Raw genomic sequence first — 19987 nt, 5'->3', positions numbered from 1 at the left:
GTACGAAGTAATAGATATCTACATATAACTAGGAATGAAGTGACAGATAGTAAAAAAGTAGCAGCAGTGTATGTGATGAGTCAAAAAAAGTTAGTGCAAAAAGGGTCAATGTGGATAGTCCTGGTAGCTAGTTGGTCAAAGTGGCAATATGTAACTTTTTGGGTGACCTGACCAAATTGACATAGAAATGTGAGTTATAGATCTATAATTCCACTTGAAAGCAAGTCTAAGAAGCGGTAGATCTGTTCTATGTGCACTGTTACTGTGCTTCCCCTTAAGTTTTGTTTTGTTTTTGTGTCTTTTGCTTTCGGTTTTGTACACCAGATGAAACAACAATATTTTTGGTTATGGAAAATATATTTCACAGTGGTTTAAATGGTACAATGATTCTCTACACTATACTAGCTATTTTTGTCACATAAACTGAAATTAGGCAAACTATTAGAGTTTTAGCAACCACAAAATGGCAGCGCGATGTCTGCATAGTGCAACTTGAACTATTTAACTAACTATTTAGCAGTTTTGTAGCTTGTGGGTAGAAGCTATTCAGGGTCCTGTTGGTTCCAAACTTGGTGTATCGTTACCGCTTGCCTTGTGGTAGCAGAAAGAACAGTATGACTTGGGTGGCTGGAGTCTTTGACAATTTTTAAGGGCCTTCCTCTGACACCGCCTGGTATAGAGGTCATGGATGGCAGGGAGTTCGGCCCCAGTAATGGACTAGACCAGTCAAGATTCTCTCAATGGCGCAGCTGCAGAACATTTTGAGGATCTTAAGTTGTTGTTGTGGTGGAAGAGGCATTGTCATGCCCTTTTCATGACTGTGTTGGTGTGTTTGGACCACAATAGATCCTTAGTGATGTGGACACAGGAACTTGATGCTCTCGACCTGCTCCACTACAGCCCCGTCCATGTGAATGGGGGCGTGCTCGGCCCTTCGGTTCACGTAGTCCACCATCAGCTCCTTTGTCGTGCTGACGTTGAGGGACAGGTTGTTGTCCTGGCACCGCACTGCCAGGTCTCTGACCTCCCTATATGCTGTTTCATCATCGTCGGTGATGAGGCCTACCACCGTCGTGCCATCGGCAAACTTTCCCGTCTGTCTCTTTGTCAACCTTTCTGTCTACAAAACCCTAAGCTTGTCTGAGATAAAGGTTTAGAGAGAAACAGAGACAGAAATAGGCCTAGATTTAAAGGAGATAGTCCTAGTCAATTATCAAGTCAATCCATGTGTGTGTCGGCGTGTCTGCTCATTTTGTTTCCAGGAAACACTTTGAAGATCAATGTTGTGGAGGAGACAGACAGATAAATAATGGTAAGGCTGGCAAACAAACAAAAGCAGCCCCTCCTGTCCATTAGAACCCAGACTAGAGATGTTGACCTGAGATGGCCCTAATTTAATCAACCGACTGAGTGTGCCTGTGATCTCACTATCCACACACAGCCTCTAAGACACAGACACAGAGAGCTAGGTTGTTACACATATAGAGGGGAGGGATATGGGTTCTGAGCTTGAGGTGTGCGCAGGTATACCCCAGACAGAGTGATTAGGGTAGAGCATGTATTGGTAAACCACTTTGTCGTTGACATTTACTCTGACTTGGTTACTGGCTGCCATGTTATTGTTGCTCAGCAGCACCATGTTCTCTCCTGTTTCCATGGCTCAAGGCATTGAGTTTTATAGTGCTTCCTCGCTGTTATTCTGTTAAAGGAGGAATTATTTCCAGAGGTAAGCTGACCTGCTACTGTACTGACATGGAGTGACCAGAATGAGACTCCTCCCATGTGGCAGTGCTCGTGTCTTTAACGAAACAACCAGGGAACTCATGATATTGTGTTTTTATAAGCATAATATTGTGTGTGCGTGTGTGTGTTGTCAGGCACGTGTTGGGCAGGCTTGCCCATGTTAAAGCCTCTCTCTCGCTCCCAAAGTGAGTCCAGATGTCTCTGTTGCTCTAATCCTGTCCTGTATGTTAGTCCCTCTCTCTGCTCTATTACATTGGCATAGTACACACACACACACAAAACAACTATGCCACTGCAGAAGAGCCATCTGATCATAATGCAGTTCAACCAAATATTTTTGCTAGCTGAATAAATGGTTTTATTGACTTTAAGCCTGTTTATTGCATATCGAGGATGAGGTTTCCATTTGAGATCTTTCAAAGGACTCGCTATCCCACTGGTTGTCATAGCAAGCGTCTGTGGGCGTTACTTGCTCCAGTATTCACAAATCATCTCAAGAGTAAGAGTGCTCCCATCTTATTCATCATGATTTAAAAGGCTAAACTACTCCTAGATCAGCACTTCTATCAGGAGACACTTTGTGAATATGGGCCCTGATGTTTATTCCTCTGGGAGCATGTGTAAATGTGGTAAACAGGAATTCTTCGCCTTGTGTCCTAAATACCAGTTGTCTATTGTACACACTCCTCCCTCTCCCATCGTTCTCAGAATTCAAGACAGGCCAGGCAGACCAGCACAGAGCAGACCCAATCATGATTGAGCACATTGTGATTCCTGCATGTGTGTGTGTGCACGTGTGACTGTAAGCATATCAAACCACGTTTGCAAGAAAAATCCCTCTGCAACATGCTACAAACAGAGATCTGGGTTCAGGGTTGTGTTCATTAGGTTACACCGTATCAAAACATTTCAAGTACATGTAGCCTATTGGACATGATTTTGGTGTAGGGATTAATGTCTGACAACAATTCTCTGTTCTGTCTCCCCCTCTCTCCCTATCCTCCTCTGCTCCCCTTCCTTTCCCCAGACACAGGCTGAGCATGCTGGGGCATGAGTGAGGCATCATGGATCCCGAGGAGCAGGAGCTGCAGAATGACTACCGTTACCGTAGCTACGCAGCGGTCATCGAGAAAGCCCTGCGGAACTTTGAGTCGTCCAGCGAGTGGGCTGACCTCATCTCCTCTCTGGGCAAACTCAACAAGGTATGGATGGCAAGGCTGGTACAATATATTGAGTCTGGAGGTCAGACATCCAGACACTCTATACTATTGAGTTGCACCCATGGTGTGACAGATGAAATTACTCAGTGGTGCATTCAGTTGTATTTCCATCCTGATTTGCATTTCCTCTGTGTTCGTGTCCTGTCAGAGTAGAAGAGCACTGCTTATTATTTTGCATTGATGAGTTAGACAGGCCATTGGTCTCTTGATCAGTGTATTGCCATTAGTGTTTTATTAGTTATTTTGTGTATGTTGGTTTGCATTGAGAGCATTTGCATGCGGAAGTGTCAGTTTAACAGTTCTGTAAACAAAGCAGGAATAGTTTTTGCTACTTTCGGCAATTTTAAACTCAACAACATGCATATTATATGTGTGTAAGAGTTGATGGGCGTGTGTCTGTGTGTGAGTGACTCTCTGGCTCTGAGCCCAGTCACTACCTGCAGTCACTTATCTGGCCTTGCTGGCATTGCCATGGTTGCATCTGGTTCTATCTGGATCTGGCTCCAGGATCAGTGGACTGGGAGATGGAAATCATTCCCAATCTATCAATTGAGTTTCTAAAAATTATCCTACATCAGTGTTCATTCACTTATCCCCCAATCATTCAATGGAGAGGCTGATAGACTATCCCTTTCACTGAATAATGTATTTACCAAACACATTATTCAAACTCTTATTGACCTATCATATAGTGTGTATAGATTGCTTTTGCAGGCACTCCGTTTCAAGTTTCTCGTAAATTGTTCTACTTCAATAGCCCAGAATACATGGCCTCACTCTGTCCCCGGCTCCACCCAAGTGGGACTTTGGACACTAGTAGGTCCCTGCTTTAGGAAGAAGGATGTTTGCTAAGGAGTGTTATGGTAGAATGGCCGTGTTTTGATCTGTGTGTGTCTAGGTGCTATGTGTGAATGAATGAGAATTATTTCAGGCCACTTTAGCATTAATATGTCAAGTAAACAAAGCAAATTACAAAGTAGCATGGTAATTATACAATAATTACCAATGAATTACGAACTTCATTGATATTCATTAAAACACATACCACTAACACGCACCACTGGCATATCTCTCACTGTCTGTCCCCCTAGGCCCTGCAAAGTAACCTGCGCTACTCTCTGCTGCCCCAGAGGCTGATCATTGGGAAGCGTCTGGCCCAGTGTCTGCACCCGGCCCTGCCCAGTGGAGTGCACCTCAAGGCCTTAGAGACCTATGAGATCATCTTCAAGATCATCGGCACCAAATGGCTGGCCAAGGACCTCTTCATCTACAGGTGTGGGACTCGTGCGAACCAGTCTAACCCATTTTGTGTGTGTGCATGTACATGCCTCTCTATTGTCCTGATTTGTTTGAAGGCCTATTGAACAATGTTAGTGTGTTTTGGGGGGATTTGTGTGTTGTTCACCTGTACTGTATGAGTTAGTGTGTTGTATTGATCTCTGTCGTGTGTGTTTTAGCTCAGGACTGTTCCCGTTGCTGGGCCATGCTGCGATGGCGGTGAAGCCAGCCCTGTTGACGCTGTATGAGCGCTACTACCTCCCCCTACAGAGGGCCTTACTGCCCAGCCTACAGGCCTTCATCACTGGACTACTGCCTGGCCTGGAGGAGGGAGCTGATGTCTACGACAGGTACGCACACATGTACCTGTGTATCTAAACAGAGCTAAAAATAGCTCTCCCATAAATATTTGCATAATATAACATATCCTCTTCCTTTTCCCACTATCTTAAACTTTGATCTCTCTCCCTTCTCTGTCCAGGACGGATGCGTTGCTACTGAGGCTGTCTCTGTTAGTGGGCCAGCAAGTGTTCTATGGTGCTCTGTGGGGCAGTGTGTTGGTCAGCCCTCTGGTCCGGCTACCCGCCTCTCTCTTCATCGTCACACACTTCGACCGCTTCACCCCACCGCGCCAGCAGAGATGCATGCTGGGCTATAACAACCGCTTGGTGGTGAGTTGATGTGTGTTTCCACATGTTAATATGAGTATGAGTGTCGGGATGTGTCTGCCATGTTGGATATGTTGTAGAACCTCTCTCTCCCTCTAGTGGTTAGAGCGTTGGGCCAGTAACCGAAAGGTTGCTGGATCGAATCCCCGAGCTGACAAGGTAAAAATCTGTCATTCTGCCCCTGAGCAAGGCAGTTAACCTGTTCCCCGGGCGCCGAAGACGTGGATGTCGATTAAGGCAGCTCCCCACACCTCTCAGATTCAGAGGGGTTGGGTTAAATGCGGAAGACACATTTCAGTTGAAGGCATTCAGTTGTACAACTGACTAGGTATCTCCCTTTACTTTCCTCTCTCTTCCAGATGAAGGCGTTGTGTCTGTCTCTGCAGGACTCTAATGTTCTGGTGCAGAGGAACATGTTGGAGATCCTGCTATACTTCTTCTCCTTGGCCACCTGCCTGGTGAGTAACTTTTCCTCCTTCACCACCTCACCTTTTTCAGCTTATCCACCCTGTCCTGCTCCTCCACTTCCCCTCGCTCCTCCTCCAACTCTTCCTTCTCTGCCTCTCTATCTTCATCTGCTAATGTTTCCTTCTCCCTCTTCATTAACTCCTTCTTTCTCCTCCCTGTGCCCCCTCTGTACCTGTTGTTCTCTCAGGACCCAACAGAAGGCAGTATTCCTATGACCAGGGAGGACATGATCACAGTGGTGTCTGCTGCTTCCCTCACGCTGCTCCGCAGAGACATGTCCCTCAACAGACGCCTCTACGGCTGGCTGCTAGGTAGCTAGTGTGGATAGACATGCACCACACACACACACACCCACATGCAATGAAGTTATGGCTTTGAGTCCTAGTCTAGCAATAGGCCTGAATATAGTTCACTGTGTAGCTAATAATAGCTTTAGCTGTCGTTAAAGTCTAGGTAATACATTTATCCATATAGCTTCAATTATTTCCCCCTTGCATTAAAGAGACAAAAATGTATGCCTTGTTATTATACAGTGTCTTCAAAAAGTATTCATACCCCTTGACTTATTCAATATTTTGTTGTGTTACAGCCTGAATTCAAAATGTATTAAAAAAGTATTTATTTTCTACACACAAAACATGTTTTTAGAAATGTTTAGAAATGTATTGAAAATGAAATAGAGATCTCATTTACATAAGTATTCACACCCCTGAGTCAATACTTTGTAGAAGCACCTTTGGCAGCGATTACAGCTGTCTTTCTGGGCAAGTCTCTTAGAGCTTTCCACACCTGGATTGGGCAACATTTGCTCATTATTCTTTTCAAAATTCTTCAAGCTCTTTCAAATTGGTTGTTGATCATTGCTAGATAAACATTTTCAGATCTTGCCATAGATTTTCAAGTAGATTTAAGTCAAAACTGTAACTCGGCCACTCCAGAACATTCACTGTCTTCTTGGTAAGCAACTAGTGTAGATTTGGCCTTGTGTTTTAGGTTATTATCCTTCTGAAAGGTGGATTCATCTCCCAGTGTCTGGTGGAAAGCAGACTGAACCAGGTTTTCTGCTAGGATTTTGCCTGTGCTTAGCTCCATTCAATGTATTTTTTATCCTGAAAAACTCCCCAGTCCATGACGGTTGCAAGCATACCCATTACATGATACAGCCACCACTTTGCTTGAAAATATGGAGAATTGTACTCAGTAATGTGTTGTATTGGATTTGCCCCAAACATAACACTTTGTATTAAGGACAAAAAATTGTGCCTTGTTACAAACAGGATACATGTTTTGGAATTAGTTTAGTCAATTAGTTTAGTATTGTGGAGTAACTAAAATGTTGTTGATCCATCCTCACCCTTGGCATCATGGCGAAATACCTGAGCGGTTTCCTTCCTCTCTGGCAACTGAATTAGGAAGGAAGCCTGTATCGTTGTAGTGACTTGATGTATTTATACACCATCCAGTGTTATTAGTAGTTCATTAGTAAACATTTTGAAAAGCATAATTCCACTTTATGGGGTGTTTTTTTTTTTTAAGCAATTTTCTTTTTAGGCTGTAACAACAACATGTTGAAAAAGTCAAGGGGTGTGAATACTTTCTGAAGGCACTGTAAATTACTATCTGTCAGTGTGTGTGTGTGTGTTGCTGTTCGCCAGGCACAGACATTAAGGGGGGTATGATTGCAGCAGACCCTGACATCTCCATGGAGGAACACACAGCCTTCTACTTCAACACCCACTCCAGAGAACTCCTAGTGCAGGTCAGACACACTAACACTACTGTTGAGCAGTTATATAAATCATACTGTTACAGAGGATTAAACCTCACAAAGGACTTCTCGAAAAACACCTGCCCTTTAAATGCAAGTCACTCATTCAAATACGAAAACATAGAAACAATGTGACCTTGGATTCAGTCAATACCTGGTGGTGTAACCTTGTGTATGTATGTACTCTGTTTCTCTGTACTTAGGCTTTGATCAACATCCTGAATCAGAAGGATGTGGAGGCAGACCCGGAGAGCGTGATTGGTTATCTCCGACCCTTCCGCATCATCATCAGCCTCATGGATAAGCCAGAGATCGGTAGTCACACACACCTCCCCTCCTTCAGGCCTAAACACACACACACACACACACCTCCCCTTCCTTACATTTTACTTTTTAGTAATTTAGCAGACCCTCTTATCAAAAGCGACTTACATTTAGTGCATTCATCTTCAGATAGCTAGGTGAGACAACCACATATCACAGTCATAGTTTGGAGGGCCAAGAGACCAGAGGTGGCAGAAGAGTGCTCGGGTTGGGGTGTAGGGTTTGAGCATAGCCTAAAGGTATGGAGGGGCAGTTCCTGTTGCTGCTTCGTAGGCAAGTACCATGGTCTTGTAGTGGATGCGAGCTTCGACTGGAAGCCAGTGGATTGTGCGGAAGAGCGGGGTGACATGGGAGAACTTTGGAAGGTTGAACACCAGGTGGGCAGCGTATCTGTCAGGCATGCAAAGATGTGTGTCACCACCTGGTGCAGACACAGATCCTCTCCACGTCACCTGGTAGAAGCAGCCTGCCAGGTAGGATGCAATCCAAGAGTGTGCAGAGCCTGAGACGCCTAGCCTGAGAAAGTGGAGAGGAGGTCTGATGGTTCATGGTGTCAAAGGCAGTGGATAGATCTAGGAGGATGAGAGAGGAGAGTCAGCTTTGGCAGTGCAGAGAGCCTCTGTGACACAGAGGAGCAGTCTCAGTTGAATGACTAGTCTTGAAACCTGACTGATTTGGATCAAGAAGGTCATTCTGAGAGAGATGGCAAGAGAGTTGGTCAGAGACTGACCGCACACTCAATGTTTTGAAAATAAAATAAAGAATACCGGTCTGTAGTTTTTGACATCAGAGGAGTCATGAGTGTTGCTTTGAGCAGGGGAGCGACTCAGGCCATTTTGAAGTCCGGTGGGACGCAGCCAGTGGTCAGGGATAAGTTGATGAGGAATGGGAGAAGGTCTCAAGAGATATGGAGAGGGGATGGGGTTGAGTGGGCAAGTTGTCTGGCGGCCGGATCTCACTAGTCGCAGGATTTAATCGGGAGAGAGAGAGGATAAAGAGGTCAAGGCGTAGGGTAATTATGTGTGAGTGGGACCAGTGGACTCAATATGCTGAGTGAATGAGGAGCGGATGTCGTCAACCTTCTTTTTAAAGTGGTTGACAAAGTCATCCACGTAGGGGGAGGGTGTGGAGGATTAGGGAGGGAGAAGGTTGAAAAGAGTTTCCTAGGGTTAGAGGCAGAAGCTTGACATTTAGAGTGATTGAAAGTGGAGTTAGCAGTGGATACAGAGGAAGCAAAGGTAGAGAGGAGGGAGTGAAAGGCTGATAGGTCGTCCGGAAGTTTAGTCCCCTTTCCTCCCAAGCCGACCGGGAGGAAAGGGTACAGTGCAAGTTAGAGGTTGACCGATACCGATTATTGAGGACCCAAAAAAGCCCATACCGATTAATCGGCCGATTTTATAATATGTATGTGTGTAATAATGACAATTATTAAACAATGAACAATCAACACTTTTATTTTAACTTAATAAAATACATAAATAAAATCTATTTAGTCTCAAATAAATAATGAAATATGTTCAATTTGGTTTAAATAATGCAAAAACACAGTGTTGGAGAAGAAAGTAAAAGTGGAATATGTGCCATGTAAAAAAGCTAACATTTAAGTTCCTTGCTCAGAACATGAGTTCATATGAAAGCTTCCTTTTAACATGGTTCGTTTTAACATGAGTCTTCAATATTCCCAGTTAAGAAGTTTTAGGTCTTCGTTATTATAGGAATTATGACTCGCCGACTATTTCTCTCTATACCATTTGTATTTCATATACCTTTGACCATTGGATGTTCTTATAGGCACTTTAGTATTGCCAGCCTAATCTTGGGAGTTGATAGGCTTGAAGTCATAAACAGCACTGTGCTTCAAGCATTGCTAAGAGCTGCTGGCAAACGCAGTAAAGTGCTGTTTGAATGAATTCTTACGAACCTGCTGCTGCTTACCAGCGCTCAGTCAGACTGCTCTATCAAATATCAAATCATATACTTAATTATAATATAATAAACACACAGAAATACGAGCCTTTGGTCATTAATATGGTCAAATCCGGAAACTATCATTTCGAAAACAAAACGTTTATTTTTTCAGTGAAATACGGAACCGTTCCGTATTTGATCGAACGTGTGGCAACCCTAAGTCTAAATATTGCTGTTACATTGCACAACCTTCAATGTTATGTCATAATTATGGCAAATTCTGGCAAATTAATTACAGTCTATGTTAGGAAGAAATGCTCTTCACACAGTTTGCAACGAGCCAGGTGGCCCAAACTGCTGCATATACCCTGACTCTGCTTGCACTGAACGCAAGAGAAGTGACAATTTCTCTAGTTAATACTGCTTGCTAACATGCATTTCGTTTAACTAAATATGCAGGTTTAAAAATATATATACTTCAGTGTATTGATGTTTATGGTTAGGTACATTTGAGCTTTTGTTAAATCACCACCCGTTTGGCGAAATTGAAGTAGGCTGTGATTCGATGATAAATTAACAGGCACCGCATTTATTATATGCAACGCAGAACAAGCTAATTAACCTAGTAATATCATCAACTATGTGTAGTTAACTAGTGATTATGTTAAGATTGATTGTTTTTATAAGATAAGTTAATGCTAGCAAGCAACTTACCTTGGCTCCTTGCAGCCACAGGTCGTTTTGATGCTGCACTCGCGTAACAGGTGGTCAGCCTGCCATGCAGTCTCCTCGTGGATTGCAATGTAATCGGCCATAATCGGCATCCAAAAAGGCCGATTACCGATTGTTATGAAAACTTGAAATTAATCGGGCATGCCGATAAATCGGTCGACCTCTAGTGCAAGTCATAGGATGCGGAAAGGGAGGAGAGTTGGGTTGAAGAGGCAGAATCAGGAGACAGGAGGGAGAAGGATTTAGCAGAAGGGAAAGATGAGAGAGTAGTGGGAGAGAGAGTGCAAAGATTCCGATGGCACATGATCATCTGGGTAGGGGCTGTGTAGCTATGGTTGGAGGAAAGGGAGACAGAAAAGGAAACTAAGTAGGGATCAGAGACCTGGAGGGGGATTGCAGTGAGATAAGTAGGCAAACAGCCTCAAGTAAAGATAAGGTCAAGCATATTGCCTGCCTTGTGAGTGGGAGGGGACTGGGAAAGGCTGAGGTCAAAAGAGGCAAGGAGGGGAAAGAGAGAGTTGGAAAGAAATGAGGTTGAAGTCGCCAAGTACGAAGAGCGGTGAGCCATCGTCAGGAAATTAGCTTAATCAAGGTGTCAAGCTCATTGAGTAACTATTTAAGGACACCTGGTGGGCAATAGGTGACATCATTGTTAAGCTTTAGTGGACAAGCTTAACAGTGACCGCATGGAATTGAAATGATAGAAAGTCTCCACTTAGGAGTTATTAGTAGTCCTGTGTGACGACCAGATGCTCTCGAACTATGAAGAGAGAGGAGCTGGAGTAGCAGTGTTCTCTGGGGGTATCCATGTCTCTGTCAGGGCCAAAAATTAAAAGGACTGAAGGGCAGCATAGGCTCTGGTAGTTCCAAACGCTGCCAGAGACCAGGGTTGTGCGTGCAGGGTACACCAAATTAGATGGGTTGTAGCCAAGGGGTGGGGAGCATCTGTAAAGCCTCCAGGAAGAGGAGCGAACAGGTATAGAAAACACACACATATTGTAGTTGTCAAAGCTACAAAAGAGCAAAATGAGATCTGAAAATAACCAAGTAAGATACTTAAGTGAGATAGTGGTGTGGATGGAGCCTTCCTCTCTTTCCTTCCTCGAACAACTCAGCAGAACCGTTTTTGTTTCGGTGACAATCTTCGTTTTGCGACTAGACCGCCGCTTAGAAATCAGGGGAGTCTGAAGTACTAATACTAATTGCTTGCAAAGGTGAAGAGCACACATCCTGGTACTAATTTCTGACTGCTGAGGAGAGGAAAAACCACTCCCCCTCCAATACAGCCACTGATTATGAAAACAACAAGAGTCACAAATTGCCTTGCCCCTTAATCCTGGTTTATGTGTCAACAATCATCTGCAAGTTATGAGCAGTCAGCAGTTCACACACCAAGTAAGCTACTGGGAAGACAGGCAACACTTAAAGTACATGGCCCTAGCTAGCAAAAAGACAGTACTAGACAACAACAGATAAAGAAAAATATTATACTCATCACTCCTAGAGATATCAGGAGTCCTCTAGCTATAGAATGAAGCACACCCTTAGGCCCAAACACACACACCTCCCCTCCCACAGGCCCAAACACACATACCTCACCTCCCTTAAGTCTTCCGAATGCTTCGGTTCGGCTGGTGCCTAGTCGAACGAGTCTTCTCGCATACTCCCTTAAAAGACCGCTTGAAAAACAAGAAAAAAGTGTCAATAGTATTTACTAAAAATAGATAACTCAAGAAATGTCATTAAAGTTTTTGCTGAGGAGATCTTACATCTAACTAAGATGTTTGTTGCAGTACAAGTGAAAAATTTGCATGAAAAATATTTGTCTCTCGTTGAATGACAACATTGAAGAATTGAAGAATTCCTACTATTGACCAACCACCGACGAAGGCGAGTAGACTTCGGCTTACCTATAAAAAAAAATGTGTGCACGAACAGCCGAAAAAAACACTTTCCGAAGACCAAAACGAACAAAAAAACGTCACAAAACGTCATCATAATATACAGTGCATTCCGAATGTATTCAGATCCCTTGACGTTAAAGCCTTATTCTAAAATGGATTAAATCGTTTTTTTCCCTCATGAATTCCCACACAATACCCCATAATGACAAAGCAAAAACAGGTTTTTATACATTTTTGCAAATTTATAAAATAATATAAATATCGTATTTACATAAGTATTCAGACCCTTTACTCAGTACTTTGTTGAAGAACCTTTGGCATTACACCCGCGAGTCTTCTTGGGTATGATGCTATAAGCTTGGCACACCTGTATTTGGGGTGTTTCTCTCATTCTTCTCTGCAGATCCTCAAGCTCTGTCAGGTTGTGTGGGGAGCGTCGCTGCACAGCTACTCTTAGATCTCTCCAGAGATGTTCGATCGGGTTCAAGTCCGGGCTCTGTCTTGGCTGTGTGCTTAGGGGGTTGTTCTGTTGGAAGGTGAACCTTCACCCCAGTCTGAGGTCCTGAGCAGGTTTTCATCAAGGATCTCTCTGTACTTTGCTCCGTTCATCTTCCCCTCAATCCTAACTAGTCTCCCAGTCCCTGCCACTGAAAAACATCCCCACAGCATGATGCTGCCACCACCATGCTTCACCATTGGGATGGTGCCAGGTTTCCTCCAGACGTGACGCTTGGCATTCAGGCCAAGGAGTTCAATCTTGTTTCTCATTGTATGAGAGTCTTTAGGTGCCTTTTGGCACACTCCAAGCAGGCTGTCATGTGCCTTTCACTGAGGAGTGGCTTCCGTCTGGCCACTCTACCATAAAGGCCTGATTGGTGGAGTGCTGCAGAAATGGTTGTCCTTCTGGAAAGTTCTCCCATCTCCACAGAGGAACTGTGGAGGGCTGTCAAAGTGACCATCAGGTTCTTGGTCACCTCCCTGACCAAGGCCCTACTCCCCCGATTGCTCAGTTTGGCCCGGCGGCCAGCTCTTTGAAGAGTCTTTGTGGGTCTAAACTTCTTCCATTTAAGAATGATGGAGGCCACTGTGTTCTTGGGGACCTTCATTCCTGCATAATTGTTTTGTTACCCTTCCCCAGATCAGTGCCTCGACACAATCCTTTCTCGGAGCTCTACGGACAATTCCTTCGACCTCATGGCTTGGTTTTTGCTCTGACATGCACTGTCAACTGTGGGACCTTATATAGACAGGTGTGTGCCTTTCCAAATCATGTCCAATCAATTGAATTTACCACAGATGGACTCTAATCAAGTTGTAGAAATATCTCAAGGATGATCAATGGAAACAGGATGCACCTGAGCTCAATTTCGAGTCTCATAGCAAAAGGTCTGAATACTTATGTAAATAAGGTATCTGTTTTTAGTTTTTAATACATTTGCAAAATTGTCTAAACTTGTTTTTGCTTTGTCAATATGGGGTTTTGTGTGTAGATTGATGAGGGGAAAAAAATATTTAATCTGTTTTAGAATAAGGTTGTAACGTAAGAATATGTGGGAAAAGGGAAGGGGTCTGAATACTTTCCGAATGCACTGTATGCACAAACTGTTTCGGATGGGAAGCATGCAGACACCTTCAGGCCTAAATACACACATCTCCCCTCCCTCAGGCCTTGTCTCCCCCCCCCACCCCTTCCCTTCTATCTCTCTTCATCTGTCTCAATCCCTCTGCTCGTAGATAGTGTAGTGGTGATGAAGAAGATGATGATGGTAGTCTATCTCAGGACCTCTGGTAGTGATGATAATGATGGTAGTCTCTCTAAGGCCCTCTGGTATGGTGTAGTGATGATGATGGTGGTGGTTTCTATCAGGTCCTCTGGTGGTGGACAGTGTGTAGTGATGATGATGATGATGATGGTGGTCTCTATCAGGTCCTCTGGTGGTGGACAGTGTGTAGTGATGATGGTGGTCTCTAACAGGTCCTCTGGTGGTGGGCAGTGTGTTATTGGAGGTGGTGAGAGCGTTCTACAGCTACTGCAGAGAGATGCTGGGAGAGGAGTCTATCACCAGCACTGGCCTGACGGGCAACCAACTAACCAGGTGAGAAGACCGGTGCGGAAGAGATACTGTGCCTTCAGAAAGTATTCACACACCTTGACTTTTTCCACATTTTGTTGTGTTACAACGTGGGATTAAAATGTATTTAATTGTCATTTTTTTGTAAACGATCTACACAGTACTCTAATGTCAAAGTGGAAGAAAAATTATAACATTGGTAAAACATTTATGAAAAATAAAACACTAATGCCTTGATTAGAGAAGTATTCAACCCCCTGAGTCAGTACCTTCGGCAGCAAAAATTTGTTTTTATGGGTAACTCTAAGAGCTTTCCACACCTGAATTGTGCAACATATGCCTATTATTCTTTCCAGAATTCTTTAAGCTCTGTCAAATTTGTTCTTGATCATGGCTAGACAACCATTTTCCGGTCTTACCATAGATTTTCAAGCAAATTTATGTCAGAACTGTAACTCGGCCACTCAGGAACATTCACTTTCTTGGTAAGCAACTCCAGTGTATATTTGACCTTGTGTTTTAAGTTATTGTCCTGCTGAAAGGTGAATTCATCTCCCAGTGTCTGGTGGAAAGCAGACTGAACTAGGTTTTCCTCTAGGATTTTGCCTGTGCTTGGCTCCATTCCATTTATTTTTACCCTGAAAAAACTCCCCTTGCTTCTACATCTGTATTGCTTCCTGTTTTGGGTTTTAGGATGGGTTTCTGTATAAGCACTTTGTGACAACTGCTGATGTAAAAAGGGCTTTATAAATACATTTGATTAATTAATGATTACAAGCATACCTATAACATGATGCTGCTGCCACCACTATGCTTGGAAATATGGAAAGTGGTACTCAGTAATGTGTTGTAATGTTTGGGGCAAATCCAAAACACTTTGTATTCAGGTCAAAAAATGAATTGCTTTGCCACATTTTTTGCAGTATTATTTTAGTGCCTTGTTGCAAACAGGATGCATGTTTTGGAATATTTGTTAATCTTTACAGGCTTCCTTCTTTTCACTCTGTCAATTAGGTTAGTATTGTTTACAATTGGCTCATTCATCCCCCTCCTCTCCCCTGTAACTATTCCCCAGGTCGTTGCTGCAAATGAGAACGTGTTCTCAGTCAACTTACCTGGTAAAATAACGGTAAAATAAATAAAAAAATAAAAATTGTGGAGTAACTACAATGTTGTTGATCCATCCTCAATTTTCTCCTATCACAGCCATTAAACTTTGTAACTGTTTGAAAGTCACCATTGGCCTCATGGTGAAATCTGAGCGTTTTCCTTCCTCTGGCAACTGAATTAGTAAGGACGCCTGCATCTTTGTAGTGACTACGTGTATTGATATACCATCCAAAGTGAACTTATTTAGGCTTGTCATAACAAAGGGTTTGAAAACTTATTTTCTCAAGACATTTCAGCTTTTCACAATTAATTAGCCCGACTAACCGGTGCCCCTGCACGTTGACTCTGTACCGGTACCACCTGTATATAGCCTCGCTACTGTTATTTTCACTGTCATTTGACTGTTTCTTTACTTATCTATTGTTTACCTAATACCTATTTTTTACTTAAATTGCACTGTAAGCATTTCACCTGCTGTTTTCGGCGCACGTGACAAATAAACTTTGATTTGAATTACACTGAACAAAAATATAAACTCAACATGCAAAGTGTTGGTCCCATGTTTCATGAGCTGAAATAAAAAAATAACAGAACTTTTCCATATAGTATGCACAAAAAGCTAATTTGGTGGACAGTGTGTAGTGATGCTTATTTTGCTAAAATTTTGTGCACAAATTTGTTTACATCCCGGTTAGTAAGCATTTCTCCTTTGCCAAGATAATCCATCCACCTGACAGGTGTGGAATATCCAGAAGCCGATTAAACAGCATGATCATTACACAGGTGCACCTTGTGCTGGGGACAATAAACGGCCACTTTAAAATGTGCATTTTTGTCACACAGCACAATGCCACAGATGTCTCAAGTTTTGAGGGAGTTTGCAATTGGCATGCTGACTGCAGGAATGTCCACCAGAGCTGTTGCCAGAGAATTGGATGTTCATTTCTCTACCATAAACTGCCTCCAACGTCGTTTAAGAGAATATGGCAGAACTTCCAAACGGCCTCACAACCGCAGATCACGTGTAACCATGCCAGCCCAGATCCTCCACATCCGGCTTCTTCAACTGATGGACTAGGAGTATGACTGTCTGTAATAAAGCCCTTTTGTGAGGTAAAACTCATTCTGATTGGCTGGGCCTGGCTCCCCAGTCATAGGCCCACCCATTAATGCACCCCTGCCCAGACAAGTGGAATCCACAGATTAGGGCCTAATGATTTATTTCAATTGACTGACTTCTTTATATGAACTGTAACTCAGTAAACTATTAGACATTGTTCCGTTTACATTTTTGTTCAGTATAATCTGTAAAAAAATTCAAAAAACATCTTTCCACTTTGACATTGTGGGGTATTGTGGAGGCCAGTGACGCAATCTCAATTTAATCAATTTTAAATTCAGGCTGTAACACAACAACATTTGGAAAAAATCAAGGGTTGTGAATACTTTCTGAAGGCACTGTGAGTGGAGAATAAACTCATATCTAAATGAATGTTATTTATTGGGAATGGTTGTCCTTATATCCTAACAGTTTTCTAAAAAGAGAGTGACATGATAGTGACTTCGAGGATGTATTTGTATTGTGTTGTCTGTGCAGTAAAATAAAAGAAAACAAGAACGCGTCAGAGATCATAAAGACAGTGAACATGCTGGTGAGCTCCATGAACAGTGATTTCCTGTGGGATTACATGACCTGCCACTTCTGCACCTGCCTCAGGTAACACCTCTACTAACCCTTACTGTACCTCCTCTGGAATAGTCATAGTAGCTTTAATGTTATAAAGCATATTTCTCAAACATTGTTTAACTGCTCTCTCTCTCTTCCTGTCTCTGTCTCCATAGTGACCTAGCTGACCTGCCGCTACCCACTCTGCAGTATCAGAGTGCCTCTCCTGCTCCCTCTGTCACAGAGATCTCCACACTCATCATATTTCTAATGGATGTTATCCCTCTGGTACACTCTCTCTCTTTCTCTCTCTCTCTCTCTCTCTCTCTCATTGGTCGGTTTCTCTGTGTCTCTCTCTTTGATTGGTCCGTTTCTCTGTGTCTGGTCCAATAGGAGCTCCATGCTGACATCCAGTCTCAGTTCCTGCCCCAGATGTTGTGTCGCATGCTGAACGCGCTCTGCACCCACATGACTTCCCTGGACTTATTGGAGCTCACGCAAGGCCTGCACGCCTGCTTCAAGGTGCTCAGTAAGATCCAGATGCCCGTGGCGCATATGGACATGGAGGAGTCACAGACACAGGAAGTGGAGGCACAGGAGGAGAGCTTTGAATATGTTCAGGTCAGAGGGAGAGAGTGTGTGTGTGTGTGTGTGTGTGTGTGTGTGTGTGTGTGTGCGCAGTGGTTCAGATAAGCTATGACATGTATTGAGAGTAGAAGAAAAATGGGAGTTAAGGATGCAGCATTACAGAGGTACTTCAGAAAGGACATGCCTTTAGGTCAGGATGCTGTGCCCTTAGGTCAGGATACTGTCTGGGAGGTGATCTGTCTGACCGAGGGATAACATTTCTGGTAGGGTACTATACTACTCTTGTCTTGATCTTAGATCCTGACTGTACACAGGCCGGCCAATCACATGCTTAACATTTCACTGTCCATTCAGATGTAATAGTTTTTTTTGCCAAGGTCTGGAGTCCAGCTGTAACATTGACCTGTCTGTCTGTCACATAGACACAGCTCCCACTGATCTCTAGCTTTGTTCAGTCACTGACTGGACCGTGATGGGATTTCTCCTTGAAAATTAATGGATATTTGAGAAGTTTAAGGACAAGGAGATGGTTCTTTAACAGTCCTTTTAGGTCATTTTACACTCTCCCTCAATGGTGATAATCTGGTTGGATCATACATTTTCTACCCTACAGGACGTGGACAAGGAAAGGGATGAGGAGGATAATGATGAAGATGGTGGTAAGGTCAACGGTAACCATGACAACACAGAACCAGAGGAAGAACCTAAACTGAATGGGGACATGGAGCACGAGACTGGTCCAGGAGAGGGAGAAAGCCCCTTCCTGCCCCTTCGGTCTGAAGACAGCGGATTGGGCATCAGCGCCTCGCCGTCAGAGCTGCACTTCCTACCAGGGGCGGGCCTGGGCCCTGAGGAGGCAGGGATTGTGAAAGAGGGCGAGGGCGTGTGGAGGAAGGGGGGCAGTGTGGAGACCATAACCCAGTATCTGCAGGATATCCTGGCCTTCATCACCAGCAGGTAGAGAACACTATCACATCAGGGAAACATAATCATCAACTCTTAACAAACTTTATCTGTCTCTTTCTCTCACTATACTGGATTCGCTAAATGTACAGTAGCCCTTATCCAATTAGCTAAACACTAACTGCAACAAACACAAAAGTGCATGTTGTCAGTTACAGTAGTATAGAGCACAGAATATCTTCCACAATAACTGCACTAAATGTATGAAATAAGGAATAAGAGTACTCAATCTAGAGCCAAATATAAAATAAAGTTACTACAATGCAATTGTATGCTTAATATTACTCAGCTAGGTATCCCTAGGGAGAAATAGCATTGAAGCTAATGCAAAGTAACTAACCGCGAACTCAATTATTCATCTTTTACAGAAACATGAAAATGGTGTGATAAACATTTACCTTGTGTTAATAAACAAATGTACTTACAGACATTGTGTCAGACAAGCTTATAAAGAAGGATGTTGAAGGATTGTAACTACTCACACTTGCACATCTTACACATTGCTTCACTTCTAAAATAAAAACATTGCTTCACTTCTGAAACTGCTTCTGTCACATGACACAAACAGGTCAATTCTAGACTGCTGAACTTAAACTGCCACTAGGGGGTTCTAAACAACTAACAGGTCTAGAAAACTCACTCTCTATGTCTCTGTCTACCTCGCTCTCTCTCCAACTCTCTCTTTCTCTCTCCCCTCTCCTTCCTTCTCTCCCCTCCCAGGTACCTGCTTGTTCAGGTGGAGGATGTCAGGGGGCAGGAGGAGGCTGTACAACCCGACCCCGCTGCCCTCTCCCCTGGTCTGAAGTCCTCGTTCCGAGAGGGCCCTCAGATCACCACCACCCAGATCAAAGACAAGCTAGCCGAGCTCTTCACCCCCAACAAACACAAACCACGTGCCACCTCAGACCCCCCTGTCCCAGACCCCCCTACAGAGAGGAAGAAGGGGCGAAGGTGTGCAGGAGGAGGGGTGGACTGGGGGGCAGGGTACATGCCCCGGAGCAGGGTGGAGATTTCGGAGGAGTGTCGACAGGCGTTCACGGCAGCGTGCCACCTTCTGTTGGAGTCTACCACCTTCCCCCTGTACCTGAGTGGGGGGGAGAGCCATGGGCTCTATAACGACATGTTCAACCATACAGGTGATGTCACTGTATTAACTTTTACCCAATAATAGTTGTTTACCCATACCCTAATACGGCTTACTAACAGGGTTGATTTGACTACTTTATGATGCTTAAAGTCAGCACCCTGATATACTTTCCTAATCGTTGAACATATTGAATGTGAAGTCACCAACATGTTTTTTTTTTATCTTACAGTTGAAATCGGAAGTTTACATACACCTGAGCCAAATACATTTAAAATCAGTTTTTCACAATTCCTGACATTTAATCCTAGTAAAAATGGCCTTTCTTAGGTCAGTTAGGATCACCACTTTATTTTAAGAATGTGAAATGTCAGAATATTAGTAGAGTGATTTATTTAAGCTTTTATTTCTTTCATCACATTCCCAGTGGGTCAGAAGTTTACATACACTCAATTAGTATTTGGTAGCATTGCCTTTAAATTGTTTAACTT

The 19987-nt window shown here is 43.5% G+C and overlaps 2 protein-coding genes across 2 annotated transcripts in view; one reads left to right on the top strand and one right to left on the bottom strand.

The window, feature by feature from the left end:
• LOC111959806 (potassium voltage-gated channel subfamily E member 2) overlaps window positions 1-19987 on the bottom strand; it is a 367483-nt gene that overhangs the window by 40900 nt on the left and 306596 nt on the right. The window lies entirely within an intron of this gene.
• Window positions 1-19987, top strand: part of LOC111959256 (protein DOP1B) — a 52173-nt gene that overhangs the window by 5650 nt on the left and 26536 nt on the right. The window contains exons 2-15 of the mRNA XM_070437627.1: window positions 2771-2945; window positions 4055-4236; window positions 4421-4591; window positions 4723-4912; window positions 5269-5367; window positions 5565-5688; window positions 7033-7136; window positions 7349-7460; window positions 13989-14109; window positions 16793-16912; window positions 17038-17149; window positions 17255-17482; window positions 18063-18406; window positions 19133-19548. Coding sequence (XP_070293728.1) covers window positions 2808-2945; window positions 4055-4236; window positions 4421-4591; window positions 4723-4912; window positions 5269-5367; window positions 5565-5688; window positions 7033-7136; window positions 7349-7460; window positions 13989-14109; window positions 16793-16912; window positions 17038-17149; window positions 17255-17482; window positions 18063-18406; window positions 19133-19548 — 2461 coding nt within the window. The 5' untranslated portion in view covers window positions 2771-2807. The remainder of the gene's footprint in view (window positions 1-2770; window positions 2946-4054; window positions 4237-4420; window positions 4592-4722; window positions 4913-5268; window positions 5368-5564; window positions 5689-7032; window positions 7137-7348; window positions 7461-13988; window positions 14110-16792; window positions 16913-17037; window positions 17150-17254; window positions 17483-18062; window positions 18407-19132; window positions 19549-19987) is intronic.

This window comes from Salvelinus sp. IW2-2015, linkage group LG36, assembly GCF_002910315.2.
Source record: "Salvelinus sp. IW2-2015 linkage group LG36, ASM291031v2, whole genome shotgun sequence".
Lineage (NCBI taxonomy): Eukaryota > Metazoa > Chordata > Actinopteri > Salmoniformes > Salmonidae > Salvelinus > Salvelinus sp. IW2-2015.
Note: the sequence above shows the minus strand (reverse complement) of the source record. Positions and strands in the feature narration are given on the sequence as shown.